The 15,318-nt window shown below is 44.9% G+C and overlaps 1 protein-coding gene across 1 annotated transcript; it reads left to right on the top strand.

The window, feature by feature from the left end:
* Positions 1 to 9,384: 9,384 nt before the first annotated feature.
* Positions 9,385 to 14,196, top strand: RTP4 (receptor transporter protein 4). The gene is made up of 3 exons (XM_017642649.3): positions 9,385 to 9,535; positions 11,400 to 11,600; positions 13,031 to 14,196. Exons 2-3 carry the CDS (start codon positions 11,413 to 11,415, stop codon positions 13,968 to 13,970), a joined length of 1,128 nt encoding a protein of 375 aa, XP_017498138.3. The 5' UTR covers positions 9,385 to 9,535; positions 11,400 to 11,412; the 3' UTR covers positions 13,971 to 14,196.
* Positions 14,197 to 15,318: the final 1,122 nt, after the last annotated feature.

Here is a 15,318-nt window from a genome sequence, read left to right as displayed (position 1 = left end):
TGCTATGTGAATTACATCTCAATAAAGCTGTTACAAATGTAAAATTAAAAAAAAGATGGTTTGTTAGAGGAATAGAAAAAAATCAAGTATGGCTAGAAGTTCAAACATGTGGTAGTCATTTTGAGTCAAGGAGTGGTTCTCAATCAGAGTCAGTTTTGCCCTCCAGGGGACATTCAGCAATGCGTGCGGACATTTTTGGTCATCAGAACTGGCGTGGTGTTATGACTGGCATCTAGTGCATAGAAGCCAGGGTTGTTGCTAAATACCCTACAAGACCCAGGATAGCCTCCAATGACAAAGAAGTATTTAACCCATAGTGTTGATGGCTGAGGTTGAGAAATCCTGATTTGAAGAGGCAAGCAGAGGTCAGGTCATGAAAAGTTATGTGGTCAAGCCAAGGAGTTCGGCCTTCCATTTAAGAGTAGTAAGGATGCATGGTATTTGGTCAGGGAGAAGCATGGCCAGATGTGAATTTTAGATAGATTACTTTCAGTACAGCTTAGAAAATGGGCAAGAGAGGCTGGAGGACAGAGATAAAGGGGACTCAGCTAGGGAGGTAGCAGAGGGAATGAGGGGACTTGAGGAGTATTAATGGAAGGGGAAGACTTAGCAGAGTATAGTAATTTGTCTGTTCTGCTTCAGGAAAAGATAGAGAAAAAGGGGCATCGAGCCTTCCAGCCTGGGCTAGCAGCAGGGTGGCAGTAATGCCACTGACTGAAGTGGGAGACAAAGATGAAGAGCTGACTTGGAGAAGAAATGAATTAAATTCTGGAGGTAATTGAAGGTCCTGTGGAAATAGAAGTGGAGATGTTTCAGGGGCAACTGAAGATAAGATAGGAAACTTGGGCGAGATCAGAACTGTATGTGGGCATCAGGGTAATTAGAGCAGTTGAACACAGTAGTTTCAGTGATATGTCAGGGGAGAAATCAGATGCAGTGGGCTGAGGAGTGAGTGGGAGGCAGGAAGTGGAGGCATTGAGTGTGGGCACTTCTTGGGGAAATGTGGCTGTGACCTGGAGGGCAGAGATCAGTGGTAGCTGGAAGGGGATGTGGTGTCCATACTGGGTTTTTTTGAGACAAAAAAGACTTGAGCACATTTAAATGCTAAGTGGAAGAGGCCAAAAGACAGAAAGAAGATTAGAGATATAGAATAGGGACTTTAAAATGTCAAGGTTTTTAGGAAGGACTGAAGTCATTGCTTAACTTAGGTTGAAGGACACCTCTGTTATCAAAGCAGTAGTGAAGGACAGAGGGATGGATGCAGACAAAAGAGAGTTCATAGGTTGGTGGCAAAATATTGAGAATATTTTGATTTTAAGACTTCAGCTTTCCTTGCAAACAAGGTAATGAATGCACTTCCTGAGAGAGAACTGGTGAAATGGCAGAGTTGGAACTGTATGGAGAGTGGACACAGTCTGAAATAGCAATAGCAGAGTGGAAGAGAAAGAAGCAGAGAGATTTATGGACAATTTGGAAGGCTCTGTTGAGATTGGGAAACATAAATGTGCAATGGCATCAATGTGTGTGTGTGTGTGTTTTCCCAGTAGCATTCAGCAGGACACCTGTGTACTTGAATAATGTTGGATATAGATGAATCTGTTGTTGAGATTTTTAAATGTTGAATGGAAAGAGTCCCAGAATCAGACCACATCATTTATACTGGAGAGAGAAGGAGGTAAAGTCAGCAGGAAGCTGATGGGTGGAGATAGATAGAAGGGTCAGGGTCAACAATAGGTTGATGGAAGTAGCTGAATGAGAGAGCTGGTTGTGGTTAGACAGATGGATAATCTAGAACATGACAACATCAGCATGGCTGTGGGACTCAGTTACTTAAATGAGTGAAAGTGGAGGTCATTGGAAATGAACAGGGTCAGAAGTATGACATGGATTTTCTTCATCAAAGCTGACTTGTCTTGGCAGACTAAAAGTATGTCATGGCTCTCAAGGTAAACACAGATTCTAAGTAATGTCTTGTTTCGTTTCCAGTTCTCAATTGGGTTGTATCCAGAAATCTATACTCACCTGTACTTGTTACACTTCAAATCTATTTAGAAGCTGCACTTAAGGAAACCATGCAGAAAAGGATGGAAACATTTCCAAAGGCTACAAATGAATACTGACCCACTGTGTGTCAGTGACTTGCTCATTAGAGGAAGTTACGGGGAAGGTAGTAGCCTAGATTTTACAAGTCCTTTGTTAACAAATACCCACTTAAATAACTTAAACCAATACTTTGCCTTGCACCAAGCCAAACAGAACCATTCTAGTTTCTTCTGTATTTTATTTTAATTTTGGAGAAGGGGGAGATGCACCCAAAGATTTCTGTAAATCTAATATTGGAAGAGGCCATATAGTCATCTCCTCCAGTCAACTTTTGGTGCTGAATTTTTCAATATCCTCACCATGTAGTCACCCCATTCAGCCACTGTAACCCATTCCTGGAAGAACTTGGATCACAGTCCAGGTCTTTAATTCTTAATTTGGCCCTCTTTGTGATACATCAAAATTTCTGGGAAGCCACTAGAGAGAAAGAGCTGGTGAATGGGTAACCCATGTCATCTTTGTTTGTTCAGTTATCATTATAAGCTTGTTCATTATGTTGAATGAAACACTTTCCTTGTAGCTTCTCTGTCCTGCATGCAGTTCAGCTCTGTGGAGTTATTAGGGATCACCTTGCATCTTCTTGCACATTAAGGCCTTTGTCAATTCCAGGTACCTCTGTTTAGTACCTCTTTCCTTTCTCTGGTAAGTAGTCCCATTGACTTCACCAAGCTTCCCTCTTCTCAGGCACTGACTTACACTGTCCTCTTCTTCTTCCAGCAGGTATGTTCTAAGTCTGCTCCTAGCCTACTGACCCCCAGTTTTCTCTGAGGGAAAAGTAAGCTCTACCAGGAGGCAGACTTTAACCTTTCAGAAGACTGAACCCAAGATCACTATTTTGCTACATGCTGGGGGCAGCCTGGTGACAGAGGATGGCTCTTTTGCATCCCCAGTGTAGATCTAGAACCCCAGGATGCCAGAGCTGGCACTGAACTTGGAGACCATCTTGGCCAGTGCAGGAGATGAATCATCTTGTCCAAATCATGTTAACTGGCCAGTGGCACAGCCTGGATTCAAATCCAGATCCTTCCACCCTGAATCTGATCCTCTTTGTCAGTCAAATTCCCTGGAACACTAGCTCATTTTTTTCTCCCTAGAATGTCTTTGCCAGGATAACTTTTTCAGTTCAGTTTCACAGATTAGTACTCTGAATATTCATTTTCCATTTCAGGAGCTTAAGAGCAAAAAGTAGATGCAAAAATTAATCCTTTATTGGGTGACATGGATTATAACAAATACGAGTGGGAGAAAATACACAGAAGAGTAAAGCCTCCGAGTGTTTATGACCTTGTGACATCTGCCAGCTGCAACCAGAATCAGACATGACAGAGCATTATAAATTGTAGGTAAGGGAAGAGCAAGGAGAGAAAATAGTGCAATAGTACTGATGCCTCAAGCAACATTCATTACCTGTAATCTCCCAGCCTCTCTGTCCTCTGAGCCAGGCTTGTGTGCAGTCGGTTTTGTTCTGAAGCAGTAGCCTCACTAATCTTTCTCTGCAGACCTGACACAGGAGACTGATACCCACTAATTAAAGGTGCTCCTGGGGCCACTTCAAACCCCTCCTCATTGGAACAAGGTTATAGTGTATTTGGATACCAAAAAATGAAATGGAAAGAAAAATCTGAAGAGTTGGGGGCGAGAAAGTTAGAATTGACCTTTTCTCCCAACAATAATGGAAAACCAATCCTCAGTCTTGTGGCCGAGAACAAAGCGTGCCTTACAGAATGGTACTCAAGACAGACTGTGACAATGACGTGTCGTAGGGAACTCGGGAGAAATCAGTAACTTCAGGGGAAGGCTCTGGGTCAGGTTCTGAAACTGTTTCAGCATGAATCTTGTAAACTGTCCTTGGAGGAGCATTTCTGAATCTTTGCAAAATATCTACATTGAGATCAAGATCAGGACTTCTTTAATATATTCACCAGACCACTCCTCGGAGTCCTGTGGCTTTGAGTCTGTCCATTTCCTGCTACTGGTGTGTGGGGTCTTGCTCCTCTCTGCCCAGGTTTAAAATTCTCCAGGAGACACCTCCAGCATCTCACACACCCCGGCTGCACTCTCATGGCCAGACTGAGACTGCAGAGGGTAAGAGCCAAGTTCTGCTGACTGTTGTGACCATCAGCAGGCTGTGTGGTGTCTCCTCTGGTTTCTTTGCATTGTGTTGGCCCTGGGTGATCTGTCTCCGTTTCTTGTAGCCCTCCTCCCTGCAGTTCGCTGTGCACTGCTGTTAATTCAGTTTGTTCATTATGACTGTGGCTGTATGCTGGACTCCATCCATCAGAAAGCAACTTGCTTTCTGGTGCCAGATCAACTTGGCCATAATGACTGGACTAATGAAGGCTGATCTTGCCTTTCAGAATTGCACAGTGGAAGAAAGTGCACAGTGAGACTTCAAACACCTGGCTTCACCCCCTGCCTCTGCCACTTGTAATGCTAGAGCTTGGAGAATTGCTTAAACTTCATGAGCCTCAGATTGTTAATTTAAGTGATTTTTACATGGAGTGTATTTTGGTATCATTCTTGGAACTTTAAAAAAAATACATGTCTTCCCCAGACCTGTGGAATCAGAATTTCCAGAGGTAGGCCTGGACATCTGTATTTTACAAAGTTCCATTGGATGTATCCATTCTGAAACATAAGCCATTGGGTTATTGGGGGGGACAATATTATATGGGGATAAGGGATATTCTAGGAGATTGAGTGCTTTAAAATTTAGCTATTTGGTTTGTCTTCTCCCCAACACAGACACAGACACTTTCTGAGTTCTCAGTCTAAGTCTTTCTCTCCTTTCCATATATGAGTACTTATTCCTTTTCTACTCTTTAAATGTTGAATTCAAATGCTCTATTCCATCCAACTCTACTATTTGAAGCCTCTACATATTCTTTCTTTTTTGAAACAATGCTATCTGATGTTTTGTAGTTATGTTCATATATGTATTGCATTAGTACATACATCATTAAATCTAGAGGGCTGGGTACTATTATTTCCAACTTATAGAGAAGGACATTAAGGTTCAAAGGTAAAGCAGTAAGTGTTGCGGGTAGAATGTATACTCTTGCCCTTCTAATTCTAAATCCAGTGCTTCCTCCCCAGTCACTCCTAAAGTAGTATCTCCATTTTTACTTCTAATTCAAATGTTAACCATTGCAAAGTGAGCAAGTAAAGAATGGGTTGTAGGGGACCTTTACAATTTCTTCCATGGCTTGGTGGTTTAATGATTCTACTTGTATGTTTAGAAATCTTGATGGCTGACTGAATTCTCTATTTCTCCCCCAGATACTCTAAGCTGAGAAGAGAACTGGTCTTCCCATGTGGGACCTGGCTCCCCTCCCAGAGAGCATCCCAGGGGTAGCTCTGCACCCCCAGAGCATATGCCCAGCTCTCCTCTTGAGCTTTGTCCTTATTATTGCACAGAAAGGGAGTCACACATGAGAAGGAGCAGGAAGTTCCCCATGCCCCAATGTGAAGGCTAGAGCGGGGTGGCATTGGGTATTTCCCAGCCCCCAGGCCAGTTAGGTTTTTGTGACAATCCAAACGTGTTATGTTCCAGTGAGACAGTATTCCTTGATGGCAGAGCTTGTTAAGAACAGAGAGTTCTAGGTGTCTTAAAAAATGGTTATTTTCTCCTCCCCCTCCCAAAAGTACAAGATTTTTCTCCATCTCCACAGAGAGAACCTGGTGGGGGTCTTGGAGGTAGTATTCACAAAATTGTGAGGTCTCTCTAAGCCTGGGTGCCCTTGGATTTTTTAATCCTCAAGCTTGTCCTGTCCGAGCCTCCAGCAATCAGACAATGCCAGTTTGAAGTGTTCCTGCCAGCAGTGGGTCCAGCTGAGGCCTCTGCTCCAGGGCTCTGGGCTCAGGTAAGCTGTGCCATTCTGTATCTACCCATCCGTCTCTCCGGTCTCCAGGGCAACAGTGTGCCCTGTGACCCTAATTCTCTGATTGTGACCAGATAGCTAGGCAGAAAAGGGGTTAATGGGAAATTTAGAGTGCCAATTGGCATTCTCTGCTGAATTGTTTTACAGAACAAAATATTCCAGGAAGAGGAGAGTCAGAAGGGCAAAACAGTTGCCATTTGCAACTTAACCTGCAACAGGTCCTGTGACTGATGCCTGGGGCGCTGCCCCCCCAGCTCCCCAAGGACTGAGAATTTTGGCCAATTGTTAGATCATAATTGTACTGAGCTGTCACCTTATTTGCATAATCCACGGAGCTAGCGGAATCACACTGAATATTCATTTATATGGGTGGAGAAGCAAGGTGAGAATTGGTTTGCGCTCAGTTCTCAGTTCGGGGGACACTGCTTTGGGAGCTACGCCAGTGCTCTCCGTACTTGCTGAGTCATTGGAGTTCCCTGTCTTGTGATCTCTCTTGGTTGAGGCTTGTGAGCTGCCCACACTAACTCACAGGGAGCTGAGCCGGGAGCTGACTCTCCTCAGAGGCAAATCCCTTGTAGGCTGACATCCACTGAGAGATCAATCTCTTAAGAGCCGAGGGTCACTGAGAAATGAATCCCTTGCATTTGGGTACAAGAGTGATCTAAGAGTTGTTGATTTTCAGTTTGTTTAGTTTTTTTTCCTGCTTTGAGGATGGGAATGATGACTTCTAAGCTCCTTACAAGCTGAAGCAGAAAAAATGCCTTTGTACATATAGGAAGGAAATGAAGAAAAAATCAAACAAGTTGCTCTTTGTCTTGGTTGGGGTTCTTCTAAAAGCTCAGCCTGAGACTAGAATGCGGTGCAGACAGGTTGTGTGAGAGGAGATCCCTGGGAACAGGAGCAAGAGAGAGGTTGGGGAAAGTGAGTCAGCGATGGGAGGCGACCCAGTGCCTTTGTAGTTTCATCCTGCCTCTCTCTTGGCACCAGGGCACAGTGGGCATGGAGGGGTGGGGTGCTGGAAGACCCTGCTTTAACACATCTTCCCCGCAGCCTTGGAACAGAAAGAATCTGAACATTTCTGACTCTGGTTCTAAGGCTGCCTGTGCTGCAAAAGGAAGTGCTGGTCAGATGGGTGTGGGGGGCTCTACCTGTAAGTGGACAACTGGCTGGGGAGCCTGGGATGGTCACATTCTCTCTGCGCTCAGCTCTTTCCAGCCTCACAGAACTTTCTACCCCCAAGCATCCAAATGGTTACCTCATCAATTCAGATGTACTGCTTGAGGTCTGAAGCCAAACAGGTTTTCACAGAAACCGTGAAATTGCCTCTTTGAAAGCTTGTGAGTTTTGTTCTTTTGACTTTACACACATCTTCTGGTTCTTTCTGACAGGTTTACTTTTCTGTCCTTTTAGCATGATCTTAGCTCTCTGGAATGGTGCTCTCAGTAGATTCAGTCCTGGGCCTGACTCACAGCAGGACTTCAGCCTCCATCTCACTTCTTATTTCACCTTTCACAGTATAGCTGGCTGGGGTTGGGCACGAGTCCTAGGGGAGCACTGGCCTCACCGTGGGAGGTGCTCAGAGTGGGGTCAGGGGTTAGACAACAAAGTGGGGTAAGAATGTATATCTCTATGCAATCTGGATTCTTAAGCAACTATTGTGCTCTGAGTCTTTATATACATGCTTATTTATAGTTTTTTTTCACCCATTTATATGTGTGTGTGTGTGTGTGTGTGTGTGTTTGTGTGTTTGTGTTTGTGTGTAATTTTATTTTGGTGTGTCCCCAACATCTTTAGGAAAGACTTTATGGTAATTCTCAAAGAGACACACAGCATAGCAACAATACAAACTAGCAAACTCTCCTGTTTGCTTACTAAGTGCCAGCAACTCATTCAGTCCTCACACCAGCTCTGGGAGGTAGGCAGAATCACTGTTCCCACTCTTTAGATGGAGAAACGAAGGCCCAGAGAAGCTAAGGGACTCGCCAAGGCCACCAAGGTGCTGAGTGGTGGGTCTCGGCCTTGTCAGTGGCAGGTCGGCTCCCCACACCCACCTGGGCCACTGAGACGACAGGGGAAGAGGCAGGCACGGGGAGTGAGCGAGATGCTCCCTGCGGGCCTCTTTCTCTAGCTGGACTGTGCCCGGCCTGACAACAAGGACTAGCAGGTTTTGGCAGGTCATTTGATAAATGTGTTGTTTGATCTTTTTAAGAGAACTGTCTACTTCTTCTTTCTCTTACATCCACTGGTTCCCCATGGGAGGAGTTGTGACTCTATCCCTGCCGGGTTGGGGTGCTGTGAGGGGCAGAAGCAGCCACCATTACGTTCCAGGATGACTTGATTTCCACACCTCCTTTCCTGTCCAAGCTAACCTTCTGCTGAGAAGTGCTCCTAACTGGAGCAGTGGTCCTTCCTAGGGTGCCAGGGGCCCCAGCCCAGAGGGCACAACCCCTATATGAGCGCATGAAGACTCCCACACTCAGGTCCCCCAGCACAGTCCATATGCCTTATTTCTGTCCTCTCACTTATAGCCCATTCCTTCTTCAGACATACCCATGCCTTAGTGGAATTTAGTGTGACATCAGAGTCCTAGTTCTGCCACTTACTTCCTGACAGGCCATCCCAGGGTCCAGGAATGAAGGTGTGTCTGGCATCACCAACACAGCAGAGACTCACTTCTCCCTACTCTGAAGTCCCAAAGCTGGAGAAATGGACTTAGTTTAGGGATCATCCTAACCTAACCTTATTGTTCCCTAAATCAACTGCGTAAAATTTTTGTATCTGTTCTGCTGTATCTCCAGAGTTTATGCTAATTAGTTAGAGAAGTTTAAAATGTAAGTAAAATATCAATATTAAGGATTATGTATCTTGTTTCTTTCCTTTAACTAAACTAAGTCCCTTTAACCCCTTTCAGCCTGTAGAATAACTATAGAAATAACTTATCAAGTGGTTGACTGCTGTGACAGAGCCTCTTCCTCCCCTGTCAGTTCCATCCCCTCCATCCTTGTCACTCATGCCTAGCCTGCTTTCTTCTCAAGCATTCTCAAGAACACATCTCTTTGTGTTCAGCTTCGTGCTAAATTTATTTGTGACAGGCCATGTGATAATGGGTGCATATCTAAGATCACAAAAACTGGACTTTAGCCCTGGTTATACCAAACCTACTTTGGCCTCTGTTTCTGCAACTTGTGAAATAAGGGTGCTGGACTTTTGCAGCAGTGGCAAAACAGTTTCATCTATCAATCAGTTGGTGGTGGCTGTTTGGACCCAAAGAAAAGTTTACAAATATTGATTAGCAATGTCTGTTTCGGGCCAGAATAGGGGAGGAACATCACTGCTATCCCAGGATTTGATGGTTCTAGTAGATTTACTTTAGCTCTGACAATCTAACTTTTCCTATGCCCTCCTTTTTCAGAATTGAGCTGTGCTTTGTTTTTTTTGAGGATTCTTCTTCTTTTCTGACCGTTTCCCAGGAACTCTTTAAGCAGTCTATGATAAGGCGCCAACTGTTGATGAATGCCTAGAGGTCACCACCTTCAAGCCGTGTGAATTGGGTAAATCATTTCTGTACCCTGGTCCTCAGTGACATGGGGAGAGGGGTCACAAGATGATAGCTGAGACCTCTTCCAGGTACCAACATCCATGATTATATTATCCTGGAATCACAGTGTCTTGGTATAAAGAAATAAGTGGCTTATAGAAGACCTGTGCTGTTTTAAATTTCTTTCTCTTTCTTCTTTTTCTTTGTGGTGGTAGGGATGGTAGTGAGTTTCCTCCAGCTCTCATATCTCAATTCATGCTACATGTCTCCCCTCTCCTCTGTCCAACAGACGAGGCTGGCCTGGAGTGACTGTGTATGTCACAAGCAACACTCAAAGCAGAGGCCAAGGGAAGTGGGCAGGGAGTAAAATGGGTCAGACAAGGCTGCATTTTCAGAAAAAAGACCATTTTAAGAGTTAGGAGACACGGGATGTGGGAATGCTCTGAAGATACAGGATGAAAAGAGTGGGCTCAGGTTCTTAACTCCAGCATAGACTAGGACAGAAAGGGTGGGGAAAGGGTCTGTGCCTGGGTGACAGGCGGATAGAGGTCAGAGCTGGGACAAAGATGTCTGTGTTCTGGCTTTCTGTTGGTACTAATTTTTTGTGTGACCTTGGGAGGGAGAGCTTTTTCATCTGGGTGTCAGTTTTCTTGTGTGTAATAATCAAAGGAAAAAGCGAGCAAGTTGATTTCATTTCTGATATCCAGTGGGTCCAATTCCAAGTTCTATAACCATCTATGTAGAGCAGGAGTTTCCCATATAGTCTTTCTAGACATAAGTACCCTTTGTGTGTAAAGTTATGAAAGCAGAGAGAGTCTGTATAAACAGAATATCCTAAGAGGGAGGGAGAATGGGAGTGGGTTTCTGTCTCCCAAACAGAGGCTACGAAGGCTAGGAAGCCTGAGAAGACTTAGGCTGATCCTGTTCAGGACACAGTAACTACAGGGGGGCTTCTAAAGATAAAAGCACCCTGCCTGTCTTACCTCCTCTGTTGGAATTTCAGCTCCAGAGGGTCCAAGCTTACTTTCTAAAATCTCAGACTCTTTGAGTTAGAAGTGACTCTAAGGGTCATCTAGTCTCAATCCCTCACCCCATCAATGGGAATTCTCTGTTCTGTCACCAAAAGATGGTTCCCACACCTGCTTGTATACTGCCCTGTAAGATAATTTCCACAGTGAATCAAGGAGTCCTTTTGTTCAGCTTGGTGTCCTGCTCCAGGAACCAGGAGATCTCACTAGACCAAACCATTAAGTCAGGGTTTCAGGGCAGTTCCTCCCACACTGGCTGCAGAGTGCCAGCCTAGAACCTGAAATACCATTCCCAGCTTCTCCTCAGGGAGGGTGGTGGGTGGAGACCTTGCAGGCTTTGGAGTCCCACAGGCCCAGGTTCAAATCTCACCTCTACTGCTTACTTGCTTGGTGGCTTTGGGGAAGGAACCCCAGCACTGTGCACTGCTCACATGTAGAATAGCAGTAATAATCCCCCCCAGGGGACTGTCAAGAGGATTCAACAGGTGCATAAGGTGAGCACTGGACACATGCTCCCTAGGGTATGAGCATCAGTGGGGTGACATTGCTTCTTAGCCATTGGTACTTGTCCCAGCACCTAGCCTGGTGGTTTCCCTATAGTATAAAACTAAGAGAAAAATAAACTAAAAACTAACTTATAGGAACCCCCAGAATCTAGAACAGACCTCTACTCAGACAGCTCTTAACAAGGCCTGTTCACAAGCTAGCCGAACTCTGCTGCTTCCTGTTCTTGGAACAAAGACGTGTTCTGTGTTCTCAAATAGTCTGAATCGAAAGCTAGGAAAACAACTGATGTGTGTCCAGAATACAGAAACCGAAACTGTTTTTTTTCTTTTTCCTCACTGAAAGTTACTTACTAAACATGGGCTTTCAGCCTCGGCCTCAGAGGAATAAAATGGTTTTGGATGTCGGGACTTGGGAGCAGATATTTCAAGAACTGATCCAGGAGGTGAAACCCAGGACCAAATGGACCCTGCGGCTAGAGGAGAACCTTCAGCCGGACCGTGTTGCCCAGGGGTGGAAGCAGTACCAGCAGAGAGCATTCGGCAGGTGGGTGAGGGTTTGCTCTTTGGTGGTCCTTCCGGGCAAAGAGGCTCAGCATAGCACTGCCCGAGTCCTCTGAGAGCGTGTGGGGAGCACGAATGTCACCAGGCTCTCCACTCTCTGTGGTCACAGTGTTCTTTAGGATCTAAGTGAGAAGACTCCAAGCCTCCATTTTGTTTAATATGAGGAGTTTCTTTTTTGCTAGGTTTCCTCCCTAAATATTTCAGGAAATCCCAAAAGGATTATACCATATTCTGTAAGTCTGCCCTCCTATTCTCTTGCCACCTCATTTGCTCCAGACTGCTTCTGTCTAAAGACTCTGCCCTCTCCCCCACCAGTTCTGAGAGGCTTCCTCAGGCTGCACCAGCCCTACTCGCCCTACGCCTGTTCAGTGCCAGCCTGGGACTGGGGCCTTTTTTTAAAGCTCTAGGAACTGACTAAAGGCAAACAATCACTTTGAATATTACCTTGCTGAAGATCTGGAAATAATATAGGAATGAAGCCACAAGGATGAAATCTAAAACCTAGTTCCTGGAGTCCTTAAGTAATGTCCCTCCCTTATTGTCCATCTTTCTCTTTAACCTCCAGTGAGCCTCCACGTTGCAGGAACCAGCTTCCTCGCTCACGTCAGAAGGGTGAGAATTGCTGACCTGGACAATCATTCTCTTTTTATAGGTCACACAGGGACCTTCACTCTTAATTTCCACCATATCTGTTACCCTGCTTACCTGACTGCCCCTGTTCTGACTCAGGTATCCTGCTCTCCCTTCTCTACAGATTATTAGCCATGCCATGCATTTTCTGACATCTATACCCTTGTCCTTGATGTCCTGACTGTTTGGCAGACACTTTTTTTCCTCCCTCCTTATTCATCAAAGATCAACTCAAGTGCAACTTCTCCTTAAAACATTTCCTGATCTTCCTAGCAGAGTCAATGTTCCTTCTTCTATGTTGTCATAAGATAAGGGTTTTAAATATATGTGTATATGTATATATCCCCTTATGATTAGTTTCCTTATCTGGATCTTGGACTCCATAATGCCTGCCTCACAGTGGTGCTTTAAAGATGAAAGGGGATAACATGGTAAAAGCACCAAGTACAGAGCCTGCCTCAGAATAAGCGCTCGGTGCAAGTTTTCTGTGACCATTGAGGACCAGATTTTGCTGGCAGATGGCAGAAATGTTTCCCCCTGAGGCAGCTAGAGATGTTTTACCAGAAAAAAGGCAGACTTAGGACCATGTGTGATTGGAGGCTCAAGTGGGTCACAGGAAAAAGCATTATTAGAAATACAATCCCTCTCTTTCCTATTTGTCAACTTGTCATTATCACATACACTTTTGCAAGTTGAAACAGACCTTAGGGACAGGGACAGGCCCATTTTCTTCCGATCAACAATCAGCTGAGGGCACAGTGGGCTTCTTCCTTCTGTCTGCAGGTTCCAGTGTTCCTCATGCCAGCGGAGGTGGTCTTCTGCCCGAGTGATCATCCTGTGTCACATGCACCTAGAGCGCCGGAAGTCCCAGGGCCAGGTGCTCATGCGGCACTTTGCTCAGAGGTGCCAGAAGTGCTCCAAATGTCCATTTGAAAAGCCGGACTTCTCTCCTGAGAGCACCATGAGGATTTTGAACAACTTGGTTTCACGTATTGTAGACAGATGCTATGAAGATGGTATCAAGAAAGTCCGAGAGCTACCAGTGATCCCAGAGGTGCCTCTGGAAGGATCCCATGACATAGCCAATTGTGAAGCATGCTTTCTGGGCTTCTGTACATGGGGCTTTCAAAACTGTAAGACAGAGCCTTCCAATTCTCCATTCTCCTACATGGATATTGGGAGTTCCTTGCCTCCTATTAGCCAAAGCCAGGCTAAGAACCAGTCAGCTGAGGCAAAGGAGGCTCAGGGGAATGGCTATTCCTATGTTCTTAAGAGGTCAGGGCCCAGCCATAATACTGCTAGGATCCAAGTGTCTGGGATGGTTCCTCAACCCAAACAGGAGCTGGGCCAAAAACCCATACTGGGAGACCAGCAGGCCACACCGGGAACAGGCCCACAGGCGATCCAAGTAGCAGGATCACCTCTCCCAGGGTGGACGGACCCACAGCCCAAATTGACAGCGAGCCCATTAGTGACAAGGAGGGCAAATTCACAGTCCACACACAGTGCCACAGCTGCACATGGGTCTGCGACTGCCAGGGTCCCTCAAGCTGCCTGGGGAAGGCGGGAGAGGTGTTCACCCAGATGGCCTGGTCCAGACAGCTTTCCCAAATACCCTCCCTCAGGGACACCAAACAGCCCCCTGGGCCCGGAGAGTGTTTTCAGGTTTGGCTGTATCTGTGCTGTTGCTCTGTTTTCCTTTATTGTAACCAAATTCTTATAAGTAGAATGATGAAAATAGATAGGCCTATCTTCTTCTCTTTGCTTGTTTTAATTCCATTGTAATCAATATACTGGCTGCCATTTTAATATGACAATTTGCTTTGAGATAAAGTAATGTCAAGTTTGTAGGATAAAGACTGTTTTCTTTGTATCTCCTTTACAGAAAGTCTAAAACCTGACCTAGCAAATAATGGACCCAATAATAAATATTTGTTGAATCACTAAAAGTTCTTCCTTCCTTCCTTCATTCACTTATTGATTCATTGGTAGAAATATATATAGACCACTCTTGACAAGAACTGAGGGTCATGTGTGTTGTGAGAAAGTTTTTGTGCCATACTGATTAATTGCCCCCCAAAGATATCCATGTTCTAATCCCCAGAATCTGTGAATAGGTTACTTTATGTGGCAAAAAGAATTTAAGGGTCTTGAGTTGAGGAGATTATCCTGCGTTATCCAAATGGGCCCAACATAATCACAAAGGGTCCTAATAGGAGGGAGGCAAGAAGGTCAAAGTGAGGAAAAGGAGATTTAATGATACCTGAGGTTGGAGTGATGGGCTCTAAAGATGGAGGAAGACAAGCCTCCAGAGGCTCATAAAGGCGAAGAAGTACATTCTCCCCTACAGCCTCCAGGTGGAACCAGTTTTGCTGACATATGCCTTTAGTCCAATGAGATGCATTTTAGGCTTCTGAACTCTAAAACAGTACTATAATAAATTTGTATTGTTTTAAGGCACTAAACTTGTAATTTGTTACAGCAGTAATAGGAAATGAATATAGTTATCAATATCAGTGTAGGGATCAGACAATTATGTTTTACGTATTTAATTTTAACAAAAAAAGAGAGTATTTTATAGATTAGTTATGTTGATATGCTGACCCCCTTTTGTTCCTCCTTCTCTCCTACTTAAATCCACCCAAATGCCCCATCCTAAAGAGATTCTCTTTGATTTGGTGACCCCTGGAGCTGTTGTATTCTCTGACTTCTTCCAGCATTGGATGGGGGAGCCTGTAAGAATTTGTCAGTCTTAGATTGTGGGGTGCATGGCTGATCTTTCATTTCCGGTTTCCACCTGACCGCTAGGCTTTTCTCCATAGCAATCCCATCGTCGTTACCAGGTTGAACACCAAGTCATCCACATCTCTGACTTCCCTGTTCTAATTGGCCTCCGTCACTCACATTTATGACCTGAAAGTCATCTTTAAGTTTTTCTTGCTATGTGAGTGACAACACTGTCTCTTCTTTTGTCAAGCTGTCTCCTCCTGCTACTTCCCCCTATCAACCACCCTCCCCAGCCAGTTCAAGAATTTGGGTTATTGGAATAACTAGAGGATTTGAATTTTATC

This window comes from Manis javanica, chromosome 3 (genome assembly GCF_040802235.1).
Source record: "Manis javanica isolate MJ-LG chromosome 3, MJ_LKY, whole genome shotgun sequence".
Lineage (NCBI taxonomy): Eukaryota > Metazoa > Chordata > Mammalia > Pholidota > Manidae > Manis > Manis javanica.
Note: the sequence above shows the minus strand (reverse complement) of the source record. Positions and strands in the feature narration are given on the sequence as shown.

Bases quoted from the DNA above. Each gene is read 5' to 3' on its own strand.
- RTP4 (XM_017642649.3), top strand. From the start codon at position 11,413: ATGGGCTTTCAGCCTCGGCCTCAGAGGAATAAAATGGTTTTGGATGTC. The intron at 11,601-13,030 runs GTGGGTGAGGGT...TTCTGTCTGCAG, and splicing joins CAGCAGAGAGCATTCGGCAG to GTTCCAGTGTTCCTCATGCC.